Source organism: Chelon labrosus, assembly GCF_963514085.1.
Source record: "Chelon labrosus genome assembly, chromosome: 10".
NCBI classification, from domain to species: Eukaryota; Metazoa; Chordata; class Actinopteri; order Mugiliformes; family Mugilidae; genus Chelon; species Chelon labrosus.
The window spans coordinates 10,650,043-10,665,267 of NC_140360.1; the positions used below are offsets into that span (position 1 = coordinate 10,650,043).

At 43.2% G+C, this 15,225-nt stretch overlaps 1 protein-coding gene across 3 annotated transcripts; it reads right to left on the reverse strand.

Annotated features, from left to right (window-relative positions):
- Positions 1 to 244: 244 nt before the first annotated feature.
- On the reverse strand, positions 245 to 15,191 carry klhl17 (kelch-like family member 17). Of its 3 annotated transcripts, none has more exons than XM_084554321.1 (12): positions 15,123 to 15,191; positions 12,521 to 12,785; positions 11,704 to 11,825; positions 11,347 to 11,568; positions 7,405 to 7,521; positions 7,061 to 7,274; positions 6,155 to 6,299; positions 5,693 to 5,860; positions 5,524 to 5,612; positions 5,292 to 5,365; positions 5,007 to 5,188; positions 245 to 2,755 (listed from the first exon to the last, which is right to left on the reverse strand). In XM_084554321.1, the coding sequence occupies exons 2-12, from the start codon at positions 12,732 to 12,734 to the stop codon at positions 2,527 to 2,529; spliced, it is 1,776 nt and encodes a 591-aa protein (XP_084410447.1). In that variant the 5' UTR covers positions 12,735 to 12,785; positions 15,123 to 15,191; the 3' UTR covers positions 245 to 2,526. The 3 variants fall into 3 exon arrangements, with proteins under 3 accessions (XP_084410447.1, XP_084410446.1, XP_084410448.1); XM_084554320.1 differs by lacking the exon at positions 15,123 to 15,191 and adding an exon at positions 14,330 to 14,602; XM_084554322.1 differs by lacking the exons at positions 12,521 to 12,785; positions 15,123 to 15,191 and adding an exon at positions 12,031 to 12,121.
- Positions 15,192 to 15,225: the final 34 nt, after the last annotated feature.

Here is a 15,225-nt window from a genome sequence, read left to right on the forward strand (position 1 = left end):
TCACTGTGAAAGGGGAGTATGTTGGGAAGGTACCAAGGAACTGTGTATAGTGAGCATAGCAACAAATAGCAACAGTGTGTGTGTAGTTTCTTCTTTAATCCAGAGTGGGACACTTATACAGTATTTGCAGATGCATGGCTAAAACCTGCTGCTTTTATTCCAGCGAGTGTGTCTGTGCAATAGAACTCATCAGGACAATTATCACATCTGAAAACATATTTATTTCATATTTTTTTAAGTGTATAGTATTGCTCCATTTCGCAATAGTGCAAAAGTCCGTCATAAATAACAAACAGATCATAAATAAACAATTTTCACCACGTTAAACACAAACTCAAAAAGCTACAGTCACTTTGAAATTGCACAAATGGGTTCAAGATTACTTGAGCAATCTTCCTATTTACACTTTCGAGAAAGGAGGCCAAAAGTTTTACGTGGCTGTGTGTGCGCCCTTTGCCTGAAGCCCTGTCTGTCTCTCGCGTCGACTCTACAGACGAACGGCGTATCTAAAGGGACGCCACAGCTCCAACTCCGCTACGTCCACTTTAGCACATAAACAAAATGTAAGCTAGTTTTAGAGAGACAGAACCGGATCGACAAAATCCTTCAAAATAAGGAGAAAAGGCAACTTCTCAGAAGTCTGGAATGGTATCACTGCATTACATGTCAACTAAACTCCCAGGTACTAACTCTAAACTGAGTCACAAGGACTCAAAGTGATCCATTTATTTTAGACCAAGCTGGTGACATTCCTAAAGCACACACACATACCACGGCTTCTAGAGAAAGTATATCTACGGTTATCTACACAGTTGTCTCTAGTTCAGCTTTGTTGAAACAGAGTTGGATCCATTTCAACAATGAGGTAATAAAATAAGAAACCAGTTGACATGTGGAGGGGAATATGACAGCTCCAAGCGTCAACAACATTACTCATTAGTGTCAAGTGCTGGTATACTTAAGGTAAACTTGCCGCTTTAATGTCGTCCAAAGCCGTTTTGTTTCCAGCTTCATTTCTTTTTAGAAATAACTGTCGGATTAGACACAATATTCGTAAGCGACTAAAGCCTTTTTCACATATGTAAGCGGACATACAGTAAGGTACAGTGTCATGTGAGGTCATGCTTGTGGCAGTGAGGAAAACATTAAGGATTGCAAATTAAATGCTGCATATCAAAATCCAACAGTCGGTCCTCTTAACCGGGAGACGCTCCGAATGCACGCAAACTCAACAGCCGCCTCTCTCACACTTAGACATTCTCTTTGTCATTTCCACTGACGATATGCACAACATCATCATCATCATCATCATCATCATATGCTCATCTAGATAAATATATTAAATAGCTCTTACACAGGCATAGCTCTGTTTCCTTCTCTAAGCATCAGAATATATTAGAATTTATACAGTTTTTATAAATACATATAGTTCAACATAGTTCTCTCTGCTTTCATATTTTTTTAAAAAAAGGATCCAGTCTAATTTACATTTCTGAGGACCTAGCTTTTCTCTTATTGGTGACCATGCTGCTCTTGCAGTGTGAGAAGAGTTTCTAATGTTGCTCGTTACTGCCACCTAGCGTGACTTAGCAGCACTACAACATTTCTTCTTTTTCTTTTTTTTTTTTAAATATGGTTTTGGATTCAGTGCCAATACGTAAACATGCACAAACAGTAAAAAGGTACATTCCAAAAGTAAAATCATTCAGTTTCTCATATTTTATACATTATTGCAAAAAAAAAAAAAAATCGCCTGAAAGAAAAACCTTGCAGAGGACAACAACATCAAACCAAAAACACTTACATCACACACGGCAGAGTTAAGGGCCCACCTCGTTTCACGATGAGTGTGTCAAACACTGGAAAAGGTGGGAGGGGAAAAAAAAAAAAAAAAAAAGAGGGGGGTTGGACGTAACACATGTTCACACATTGTTCACAATATCTTTGTACTCTTGAAGAGAGTGGGAGCTGGGATCTGTATGGTGGAGCTATACAGGGGAGTTTTAGGCATCCAGACTTGGTACAGTACAGTCCTGAGTACATGGCAGGAGGGTAAAGAGCAGCCAGATTGTAACAGGGGAAAGGAAGGCAAGATAAAATATGAGATAACTGCCTTTTTGTGAATGAGTTAGCCCGCTTTTATCAAAAAAGGCTCAATAGTACTGTAACAATAGAGTATTTTGTGTACGATCACTAAATTTGAAAACTCTGTGGAGGACACTGCAGGCAACAACCTTTTTAAGAACTGCCGAAATCTTTAATCTAAGGTTTATTACCAATGTTTGTTTTTTGAACCATAGCTGGCTAAACTTCACTGAGACTGCCACCGTATCTGAAGCGTACAGTACAAAGTCCGAAGCCTCATTTTTAGCATCCATCTTCCTCTTTTCCTCCCTCTGTACATTTACCTGTCTGCTCCCAACACTCTCCCTCCTCCGCGTATCAAACCGAGCAGTTGCGTCTCTTCCCAGATCCAGTCTGGGCTGTAGCAGCAGAGGCTGAGGTCAGCCAAACGGTGACCCCGTGTCAAAGGCTTGTGGAAGAAACCGAGAGGGTGGGCGAGGAGGGCGGAGGGAAGTTCAGGAGCTCCAGCACTGCCACGCCCACGCTACTGCGCCGTGTGAACATGCAGGAGGCCGCGACCCATTTGTTGCTCCGCGGGTTGTACTTCTCGATGGAGTTGAGACTGGAGCTGCCGTCGTTACCTCCCACTGCATATAACCAGCCGTCCATAGCCACCAGGTCATGAGTGCTCCTGCAAGGAGAGGAAATGTAATCCAGTCTCATTCAATAAATATATTACCATATTCCGCTTTTGTTTGGAATTAACAATTTAGATTTAAGACAGAACCAGGACCTGTGCATTTACACTGGATCCTGTGTGTGCTTTACATTGAAGTAATAAAAGTCACAAACAGAACATTATCAATAGTTGCATTTAAAAGACAAAAATATGACAAAACTAAGATGTAAGTGGCTTATGGTCAGACAGCAACTCCTGTATTTTAATTTAAAAAGAACACTGAAGCTTCATTATTATGATTGAAACTAACCGGAGTTTATTAAGTCATTACCTTATTTAAAAGCAGCAAGAAATGCTCTGTTACAACTCATAATCCTGCATTCAAAATATCCTTCAAGCATGAGTACTCATTATACAGAACAGCCTGTCAGAATATATATATTATAATATTTTATTATAGCTATTTATTCTCTTTAATGCTGAAACTGGAGCTAGTTTTAATGACTTCACATACTCCTTGCCAGTTTAATGTAGAATAATATTGCATCCTGTGATTCGTATTTATATTAATAATTAAAATCTGCAAAATAACTAGTAAGTAAAGGTTTAAAATAAATGCACTGCAAGAATGTCTTATGATAAAAATGTAATGGAATAGAGGAGGGAAGTAACATGACATGGACTGACACAGAGAGTGCATGTACATCCAAATTGTACTGCTTGAGTGGATGTACGGTAATGAGTTCCACTAATAGCGACCTCATCAGTGAGTTCCTCATGTGTCACGCAGTTTGAAAGGAAGTGTCAATCAGGAAGTGCAGGTTGTACTTGTATAACCTGCAGGCTTACACTATATTTTCTGCCATCAAAGAGGATTTAGATATTTAAATGTAAGTTTTAGCTGTGATCATCATATCATGAGATTATTTAAGGCATGCGGGTTATTCTACAATTCACACTGACACATGTGTGTAGTGGATCATGTGAGGAGTGATGGATTAGCGGTCAGTACAGTGTGATGTTGTGGACTGTGTAAACGGAGCCGCTCTGCAACTGGATAAGAAAAACACTCAAAGCCACACAGTGAATTAATGCCATGGGTTATTCATGGACACGCGCAGTCAACTGTTGTCAGGCTCTCCTGCTCCTACAATACACTGACTCACACACAACCAAGCGCCTATAATGTTTGTGTATATAGGAGCACTGGGAACAAGTGAATCTGCTGATATGATGACAAATTTAAGACTGCTACATCTCTCTCTCTCTCTCTCTTTCTCTCTCTCTCTCTCTCTCTCTGTTAAAACACAATGCTGATGCTGGGAGTGTGTGCACAAACACCAGCTTTGATAATCCCTCGCATAACAAGTTTCAGCTATTATACTCTAAGAAATAAGAAAGAAAACATCAACTGTTCAGGTTAATAGGTCGTTCAGTCGGCAAAGAGGACACCCAAAACTTCTAAATCCCTACTCTTGAATAGTAAAGGTGATACACAGAACAAAATAAATGAAGAATTAACAACTGGTCTTTAAAAGTGTTGAGGCCATTCAATAATGTCGTCACTGTAAATTAAAGCTGCACAGATGGAGGAGTGGAACTGGGTCCTCTTGATGGTTTAGTTTGCCAAGGTGTGTCTTACCTAATTAAAATAGATTGTGGATCCATCTCAGGCCAACAGCCATCTCCTCTCATATTTTGTTTTTCTCTCTCTCTCTGTCAGTGTCGGTTAACAAAAATATACAGAAAATATGTTCTACACGCACACCCTTGTGCCTCCAAAACTGTTGTGACTCATCAGAGAGTGGACATGGGCCTTCTGAGGGTGTCCTGTGGTGTCTGGCTACAGAATGATGTTAGTGGGGGCCTTTTGATCCTATGAGTTGAGGGGAGGGGCCTCTGTGGATCAGGCCTGTTCCAGTACATCCCACAGATACTTGATCAGTTGGTATAAATGGGTCTAAGTAACTGACAGGTCTGAAAGTTTCCCAGCAGAACATTGAATTGTCACAAGATGGTCAATATTATTAATTTCTCCTGTCAGCGGTCATAATGTTATGCCTGATCGGTGTATGTTTTAAAGGCTTAATCTCATTTATCTCTGCAGAGGTGATATCTTTTGTTCAGTTTTGTATTTCAAGAGGGTGGTGTCAGCTACAAGTGTTCACTTCATTCCTTATCGTACTAGAACTATTTTGAAAATGACCGGGCATGAACTTGACTGTTGAATTTGCAGTGATATGAACTCCTGCTACAGACTGACCTGCGTATGTTCATGGGTGAAACTGCTTCCCAGGTGTTGGTCTTGGGGTTGAACCGCTCCACCGAGTTCAGGCAGCTGGTGCCGTCGTTTCCTCCCGCGACGTACAGCATCCCGTCCAGCACGGCCACCCCGGCGCTGCTGCGCCGACTCAACATGTTGGCAATGGCTGTCCAAGCGTTACTCTGTTCATCCAATCAAGACACATAGCCACAGGTCACATGCTCAGTCGGTTTCAAACCTGGCAACAGATGAGTCGCTCTGATGATAAATTTAACAGCTTTATACCTGGGGGTCATATTTCTCCACTGTTGCGAGATGTGAGGAGCTGTCATAGCCTCCCACTGCGTACAAGCTGCCATCTGGAGGATAAGAGGGAGTAAACACTGACAATGTAAATATTAGTCGTTGCAGGAGGAAACTCCCTCTTGATTCCAGAAATAAATTACAGACAGTAAAAATGTAAACCAACAGTAGAACAGCTTGTTCATAATATAAATTTTTTCTGGCAAGCCCCTACCCAGAGTTGCTACTCGGACGTATCTCCTACGGGTGCTCATGGCAGCAATTGAGGTCCATGTACTGGTCAGGGGGTCGTAACGCTCTGCACTGCATGAAGAAGAAGACTTGTATTTACCAACAACAAATAATGACTGATCTAGATCAGCGTTCATCAGCCAAATGTGTACCTATTGAGACAGGAAGCTCCGTCATAACCTCCAGCAGCGTACAGCAGGCCGTGCAGGACAGCTACACCTAAACAGCTCCGTCGCGTTCCCATGGAAACCTCTGGTTGCCAGGAGTTAGTGATGGGGTCGTAGGACTCCACGGTTGCGAGGTCTGAGGTGCCATCGTACCTGTGACATGAGGATTGGTATGAATCAGAGAAGGTTTGGATGTCAGCGTGTTCCCGTGAGTCATCTCTGAGTAAACGCAGCGCACGGCCAACACTAGAGATAAAAAGACTTCCATAAATCATAGCTCTAGGATATTAGTATTAGCATGACTCAAAATCATCCACATATTCTACCTGCCAAAGCTTCATCTCAGGTTTTGTTCATGTCACATAATGTGCTACCAAAAAAAAAAAAAAAAAAAAGAGAGCGAGAGATGAGTTGTTTTGGGTCGAGGGTAACTTCATCACCACTCACCCTCCAACAGCATAGAGTCTGTTCCCAATGGCTGCCACGCCCACCCGTGCCCGCCGAGTGGACATGGATGCCACCATGTGCCAGCGGTCCGTCCTGGTGTCATACGCCTCGCAGTCTCCGTGAATAGCAAAGAGGCTGCCGCCACCTGGGACACGCACAAAGACAGAGTATGGAGGAAAGAGTTTTAATGTCAAGCAAGCCAACATGATTTATTTCTCAAGTTGTTTTACACATTGAAAATCTACACTACAAAACAAAACATGAGCTCTAACTAAAATTAAATATCTTGGTTCCAGTATGGTGTTGCATGCTATATTTAAGTTTGTTTGTTTTTTCTCCTACATGACAGAAGAAAATAATCTTTCCTTAATATCTAGACAAATGTACTTGATTTAAGTGTAGCTGCACTGGTTTTAAGATACGCTGCCTAACATATAACCTCATTTAAAGATGATGGTCGTAGGGTATGCTGAATTTAAGCACATTTTCCTACATTATAAGATGATAATTCTTAAATATTAACCTCGTATCAATGCAAATCTACTTGTTTTTAGTCCAAGGAATAGTCATTTTGAGATGTCTGTGGATTCTTTGAGTCTAGATATCTTTACATGTTTGCAAAAATCTTGGAAAATCAAATGTTCCTGTTCTATTGCAGATAATTTTGCTTATTTTTCCTTGTTTTTTTTGCAGTGTAAATGTGTTTCCTGTTGTTCCAAATGACCTAACTGAGGTAAAAGCTGGCTGCTATAGAGGGGGCTAGACACAATATTGTTCGGTGATGGTGATAAAATCATAACATACTTCAGACAAAACACACATAAAAACTACACTGCATTAGCGGCTAAATTTGATTGATGTACGGTCTACGTGTACCCTAATGGGTACCTTCAGGAGCACACTGACCAACGGCGAAGAGAACAGGGCTGGCGCCTTCGCATCGCCGTGGGCGCGTCCGGCTGTTGCTCAGGACTCCCCTCTGCTCAGGCATCAGGTGGTACTTGAGAGCCTCGATCAGCAGGTCCTTGCACTCCGAGTGGTGACGCACCAGCAGCTCGGTATCAACATTGCTCATCAGAAAGTCTCGCCTCAGCAGTGGCAGCCGCACACACTTCATCAGCTGACGGGGACAGAGGGAGAGTGGGTGGTGGGTTGGAGTCGGGGGGGAGTAAAGAAAGCGTGAGTGTTTTAGAGTTAAAAACAATGCGAGCTAAAATAAATCCTCTCGGGTGTGATTAGGAGAGACTCACCCACGGTACATGCTGCCTGCGTCCATCTACGTCATGTTTGACCCAACTCAACACAGCCCGGTACACTTCTTCTTCAGATGGCACGTTGAGGTTGTCACTGGAGATCAAATCCAGGACCTGGACAAAACACATGAGCAGAAATTTTATACCGTAACTTAAAATAACCTTCCAAAATTCATAATGCCCTTCATTCAAATTTGACAGTCAAAAAAACACTTTGTTCTGAAAAAAAGGGAAAACAAATGTGACAGTGGAAGTTTCATGATCAAACATGTCAACACTCAGGAAGTACACTGCACCGGCCACAGACTACTAGTTCCTGTAAGTTGAACCTGATTTTGTCAGCTGTTGCCTCTACTCTCTTCCTCTTGTCTGCATATCAAAATGACACTCAAATATAATCAATCAGTTCAAAATAAAGCGTCACTTTGACCATGCACTTACACTGTATAAACGACCGCGCATCATATTACCGACTCTTTGCATGCGTCTATTTGTGTTGTGGCATATTTAAGTTGCCACTACTTGTGCCTGTGTACACAGCGAATGCGGCAGTCTAAGTGGCTGGCTGGCACAGTTCCCAGATCAACCCAAAGCTGGCAGGGCTGGGTGGGACCAGAGCAGCCAGCTGCGGCTCCTGCTGCTGCTGCTGCCGCCTTGCCTGGCCAGATCAGGGCAACAGTTAGCAGCCTCCCAGGAACAGCCTCCACTAATCTACAGTCACACAGACAACCTCTTCTGTGGCCCCACCCTGCAGTCCCTCTTACTTCTGCATGCACATACTGCATCAAATTACCTCTACCTAAAGTGTGTAGAGCAAATGTAAACTGCAGTAAGACATGCAGAATAAAGGACATATGATTGACTAGGGGTTCAGCCATATCTTTATAGACACACAGAGCAATTAAGATGCATCCATCATGCCTTGTCTTCAAAGTGTCATGTGTGTGATCCTACATAAGCGGAGAATCACAAAGGGGGGCTAGTCACAATCCTGTCATGTCTTGCCACCTCCTTCACAGAACGCGGAGAAAATAATATGGGGCATATTTCACAGCTCTGTGAGCTCAGAGTCCTTCGGAGAAGCCACTACATAAATTCAGATCTGGTGCAGATTTATGACGAGCACAGAGCAGCTGCAGCCAAAGGAAGGAGAGATCGAAGACTAGAAACAAAGAAACTGTCCATTTTTAATCTGCCTTTATGCAGTTTAACTTTTACCGTTTTAATGGACTGTGCCCACACACTCGCATTGCAGATTCAGTCTCAGGGCTTTGAAGGCCAGAGACTGAATGACGACTAGCGTTTTACTCTCACGGAGCAACATCGCTTTAGTGCTGCGGGAAGTGTCCTTTAGAGAGGTGATAAAGGGGAAATTACACCGGCGGCTGCTTGTTACTTATTTTTGCTGATGTTTTAACTCATTCTCACCTATCTGGTTAGGTGAGGCATTTCTTTTAAAAAGACGCCGTTTAAAATGCAGTTTTCTCTTTTATTCAGACATGCAAGTGAACCGCCTCCTAAACCTGAGAAGAATTCACGTGTAGTCTGATATTGTGAATTTAAAAAATAATGAGGTAAAACATATGTGAATTGTACATTTCAAAATTCGGAAATATTCACATACACAGGACGAAGTTGTTTGATAAAAACGTAATATATAACTGAAATTGAAGACATATTATATCCATAATATCAAACAGTAATCCATTTATGTCAGATTAGTGGATCAGCATTGTAGAGGCACAGACTTAAAGGGGAACTCCGGCGCAAAATGAACCTGGGGTTAATAACACATGTGTACCGAGTACGACCGTTCTCTGGTATTTGTTTTCATGCATTTGTTTTGTTAGTCAAATGTGACCAGTTTTCTTGCAAACCGCTATTTAGCGTATAACGCTAGCCTTCGGGGCACACCTACACATAAAAAGAAATCGCTATTTCTATACCACTAATAAGGCTCACAATATCACCACACTTACACGGTAGCATAACTAGGGTCTCTACATGTAAACCGAAGCATTGAGAACTTTGCAAGTATACAGGCAGTTTATTAAAAAAGGAATACAGTACCGTTCGCGTCTGGCTCGCATATCCAGGTTTACACGTAGAGACCCTAGTTATGCTACCGTAATTAGCGGTTTGCAAGAAAACTGGTCACATTTGACTAACAAAACAAATGCATGAAAACAAATACCAGAGAACGGTCGAACTCGGTACACATGTGTTATTAACCCCAGGTTCATTTTGCGCCGGAGTTCCCCTTTAAGCTGAGTTTTAGTTTTCAGATCACTGTTTCTTTAACCTTTATTCGACTGCTGTGGTTTCTTTAGGTGTGTTTACACTGCAGGAAGTGCCCCGCTGGGAACAAGGACATTCTGAAGAACTTGGCTCTCCAACATGTGTTCCCACCAAAGTGATCTGGTTCTAATTAAAAGTCTCTGCTTGAGGGGCAGTTGTTTGCAGCGCTAGCATTAATTAGGCAGATGCTTAGCGTGTTTAAAAGTCACAATTACAACCAATTTGTTCCGACAGTAGTTTGTAGATGACAATAATCAGGATGGCGCAGACTTGATTTTACAATCAACGGACCTCCTGGTTTTGTTACCCATTTTTACGGAGGCTAACATTCAGAAGGCAGAGCACATTGCTTAATCTTCTCTGGGGTTTGGAAACATGTTTTCTTCCTGGGGAAGTTTCTAGACATTAGTTCTTGGGAGAATTAAAAGTCATGGAACTTGAAAAGTAAATACTGTGCTTTTTTTAGGAACACTAAGATGAAGCCACCATTACCACAGTCTGACCAGCTGGATGTTGATGGAACAGTGTTGTGTACCTCCCTGAGGGGAACTGAGGCATTTTATCTTGCTGATTTGGGAGTCGACTAGGAATTAGGACTGTCATAAGGAATACGCTCCAAACTTGTGTAGCTCAGGGGTTCTCAATATTTTTTACTAGGATCCTAAAAACATTCATGTCTCCCAGTATCACAATTTTTATGGGTTTTTGTAAAAGAAACTTCTTTCAGTTCAGTTCCACTCCAGATTTTTCTCCTGGTCAAAGCAGCCCAGTTGGAGAATCACTGGAACCACTTGATAGATAAATAAATCTATTGATTTTTAAAAAAATATATATATATATGTCTGAAATTGGTAACAGAATAAATATTAGAGCCAAAATAGAAACCCCTGTTGACATCTCGTATGAGCAAACAGTGACGTTACAGTACAGCAGCTGTGAAAATGTCACAGGCTTTGTCTAATTACCACTTTCGGGACACAAACCACAGAGCTGCCACTGCCGGGCCCAGCTGATGAAGACGTGACAGTTTGGTTAAGTTGACGTGCCGGATAATCCACGGCTGCACAGCGGATGATTAAAAAAAAAAAAAACCTCAGAGACAGTGATTGATGCAGCAAGCAGGGAACGGAAATAGGTTTTCTAATAAATATGAAAAACACAGCAGTGTGCCTGTGGCTACCTCCCTGTGGTAAGAGGACTCCCCTCTGCTCAGGCAGATTTGAATACTGGCAAGTGTGCTCATATTGGTGCGGAAAAACGAAACACCTTCTACCACTGCTGTATGCTCCTTGTTTTTTGCATAATTCTAACAACTGGTTGGATAAATAAAACTGAAGTACATTAAGTGAACTCAAAAATAAAAATAAAAATCAATGAATTACAATGTAAAGTATTATGATTCTGACCAGTTGTCACAGAGTAAACCGAGAGCAGGCCAGATCATATCTTTGCAGTGGTTTTCACACTCGCCGTCATATTCGTGGTAAGCAAATTACCTGTATGACTAACAATGAGAGGAAGCAATTTACTGTGGAGAGATTCACCAGCATTTGTTTATTTCTCACTGTGGGTATGCCACCGTCAAAACTTTCTTTAAAAGCAGGGATGGCAGGAGACAGAAAAGAAAGCATCACCCCCTACCTGTTTCAGTGGCAGCAGCATGAACTCCTCCGTCTTGGAAACCTCCACAAAGTGCTGCAGGACGTACTTGTGTGCTGACTTGAGCAGGTCGCTGCAGGAGTGTGTGTCAGCGAAGCCTCTGATGCCCAGGCAGTTGGAGGGGTCCAGCTGGCTGAGGAGGAACTTACAGCAGGCGTCCCGAACCCCATTGAGCTGCAACAGGCTCGCCGCTGGGAGCAACGTCTGAGAAGAGTGCAGTTACAGGTGGGGTATTCACCAAGTCTGTTGTGTTCTGGTGTGTAATTTATGCTTGATAGGAGTCACATTACACGTCTAATCTAACCATCGTGTCCATGAAACTGAAAACCTCCACCCTACCTGCACGTTACCTTCCCCAACCACAATCTCTGCTGTGTAGGCGTACTGGACCAGCTGCTCCAGAGCCTGAGGATCGATGTCATGGAGGGTCACGTGGGTCTGACGACTCTCAGACATTTCATCTGCGTGACCGCACAGAACAAGAGTGTTATTCCTACAAGTAATAACCAGTACAACTCCCACTGATAAAATCCCTCCCTGTTCAATCATGGCGATACATCTTCTAATGTACACAACGCTGCCGCTAAATGTCAGCAAAGCTGGTTTGTTTCTGTCAGTTTAATCAGTTGTTTTAACTGTGAGAGTTTTTTAAATTCCTGAACTTACACTCTCGCCCACCCTGGTTCTTTCAGAGGTTCAACATGAACACTCAGATGTTTCGTCGTCTATTAGTTAGACAGTCTCAAACACACCGAGCGTTCCTGTGAAAATGGGCCAATTAGTGACTGCATCAGATGAGAGGATGTCTAGCGGCTGAGTCTGGCTGTCTGGAGACACAGTGTACCCTCACAAAGGTCTATCGTCAGGAGGAAATCTGAGACTCACACCCCTCGTCTGACCACCTGTGCTCCAGGCAGGAATAGGGGGAAGGAAGCAATGATGCTGAAAGGATAAAGTGTCCTTCACTGCACCCACACAAGTTCTTGTGTCTGCGAACTCAAACAACGGAGCAAAAGGATGTGCAGTTTGAGGTCAGAGCTTAAAATGTCTGACCCCCCCGCCCCACATGCTGCTCATGGACTTCAGGGACAAAAACTTCTAAGGCAGTATGCATGGCATTAGATCAGACAAGTTGGACAACACGGACTTAACTTACTGGTAAACATGGCATGGAAGTAGGGGCTGCAGGATGCTAGCACCACTTTGTGCGCCTTGATTTCTTTGTTGGAAACGTGGAGCACAATGTCACATAGCAGGCCACGCTGTCGCATCCGGTTCATGGACACGAAGGAGTCGTGGTAGTGGCGCTTTGAGTTGTGCGAGATGCTGTGGCCATCGCGGTTGAGCAGCTGCATGCCCCCCTCCATCATGGTGCCCGGCGTGGCGGTGGCGGGCTCGTGCCTCGGCCGCACTCTGCGCAACTGAAACGCCAAGGAAACCATTTTAATGTCAGTTAATATCAACATCATTATCCTGTAAAAATCTTCTGTTGTCATCAGAATAGTCTCGAGAGATGAGTTTATCAGCAGGAAGGCAGGTGTTATGACAGGTGTCCTGAACAATCAGCGTTCCCACGGTTACAGTTATAGTACAGATCCAGCCGGCGATGACAGGAAGTGCGAGCAGCATGACAGAAATCTGAGTACAGTTACTACATGTAGTGGGATGGCTGACCTGATTATTTGACATTCGGTGTCAAGACTGATTAGAGCTCAAGGAAAAAGATGGAGATTAGTAGTTAACCTGGAACCATGCCTGCTAGTTTTTTAGTAGTCTTGAATTTCCAAATTGCATATTCTCCTGACTAGTGACTAAAATCGCAGCAGAGTTAGATGTGAACTCCCCCACCCCTGCTCTCAAATGGAGAACACACTTTTGAATGTTGCATAACCATCATCATGCAGCGTCCTAGAAGTTGTTCTCTGATGCACATTGAGGGTACACAGAGACGCCAAACAGACAAGAGGAACACTAATCACACGTGTTTAAGCTGTTGACGCGATACCTGACAGGCCCACAGAAACAGAAGCCGACTTACCTGGCGGACTGGGGCGCAGCCACCAACATAAAGTTAATTAAACTTCACGAATACAAATGGTGTCCAGATTAGAGGCCTATTATTAAAAACGGAAGCAAACAATACGAAAGAACTACTCTTTCCACCGCCCCCACTCTGCACAGGATGTCTCCAAGGAGGATGACCTTAGAAAACATTACATGCCACACATAACAGCTACGCACCACGCACAGAGACCAAGGCAGAAATGTCATCCCCACACTTTTTTGACCTTTTTTTGAATTGTGAAAATAAAACACGCTGCCTGCAGACAATCAGAACGAAAATGCAACCACCAGAATTTCGCAAGGAGAGAATATTGACTGGCTGGAAGAAACACAACATATTGATCCTGGTTCATGTAAGTTTTACAAGCCAGTCAAATACACACTTCACAGAGTATCAGGGAATCGTGACAGTGCTGTTGTCGTCTGCTCTGAGGTGCTCTTTCACTTGAATACTGTCCCACTGAGCACTGCCAGACGACTAGCTCTGGGTCCCATTTTCCAAAACACAATAGCCCATAAAAAACACACCAGCTGTGTTCCTCTATGAAAGAACAATCAGCTCTCAAACCCAAGGGGATACCATGACACAATGCTGCAAATTGAGACGTGGGGATGCACGGGAGGCTGAGACAGTTGTGGCAACCCGCACTTTAAACAAACAGAGTAAAGCACTAGTCCTGTCTCCTCACTCAAAAGCTTGGCTGGCATCCGCACAAAGGCTGACAAAGAGTACATGCACAATGTTGGTGGGATCACAGATGAGGCCGGATGATGCTTTTATTCAGACTCCTTGAGTGATCCGAGTAAACCCCAACCCCCACTCCATCTATTTTAAATAACAGCTGCTATCAGCTGCAGCAGCGGAGGCAACAGAGAGGATGAATGTGTCATTTCGTTTTACCGGTGGTCGTGTTGCGGTTATCCTTGCACGCCGAGTCTCCCTCGAAATGACCGGGGATAAATCAACAGCTGTCGCAGTCAGATTGGTTTAAAATTGGTACCATTGTCTGGCTATCTGTCCATTTTCTGACTCAAGCATACGAATTATGAAGAAAGCCTCTGGTTTGCGCTGTATACGGTTGACGTCAATGCAAAAAAAAAAAAAAAAACTGCATGGAAGCTGACATCGGTTTCTTTAAGGTGGATCGGTGACAGCAGGAGATGCAAGTAACATCCCTTCACATGAAATCCGAGTGTACTTACGCGGCAATTAGGAAACGTACGTGAACACGCGGGGAGTTGTTTAATATCAACAGATTGCAAGGAATTGTAACTAATTTCCATTTATTATTCAAGGAGAAACACGCGACCTTAAACGCCCCCTTTTGTCTGGTTGGAGTCCGGAAGTGTGTTCGATACAGTCGTCTGTGCTGCTCGCGAGGGGCGGGGTTTCAAAATAAAAGGGCTATGATTGGTCAGAACCGGAAGCATACACTGTTCCGGTTAGCCCGAACAACAAAATCAAACAGCCACCAACCCATAAACTCTGTGTTCATCAATGCATGTATCCTCGTATATTTTTTGCATTTTCAAGGAGTATATACGTTATTTCATCTTATGATTAAATTAAAATAAATTCCACGGCTTTTCATTCACAATCTATTATCTCCGAGGGGGTTGAGAAGATTAGCTAACGCTAGCTAACTGTCAGACAGTCAGGCAGAACACATACAACCAGACAGTAGGCTACTCACCACCAGCCGCCGTCTGTGTCGATATGACAACACTGTTTTCTTCCGGTTTGTATGCTTGCCCAGCTTTGTAGCTGTGTAAAGCAACGGATAACAAGTGAAAATA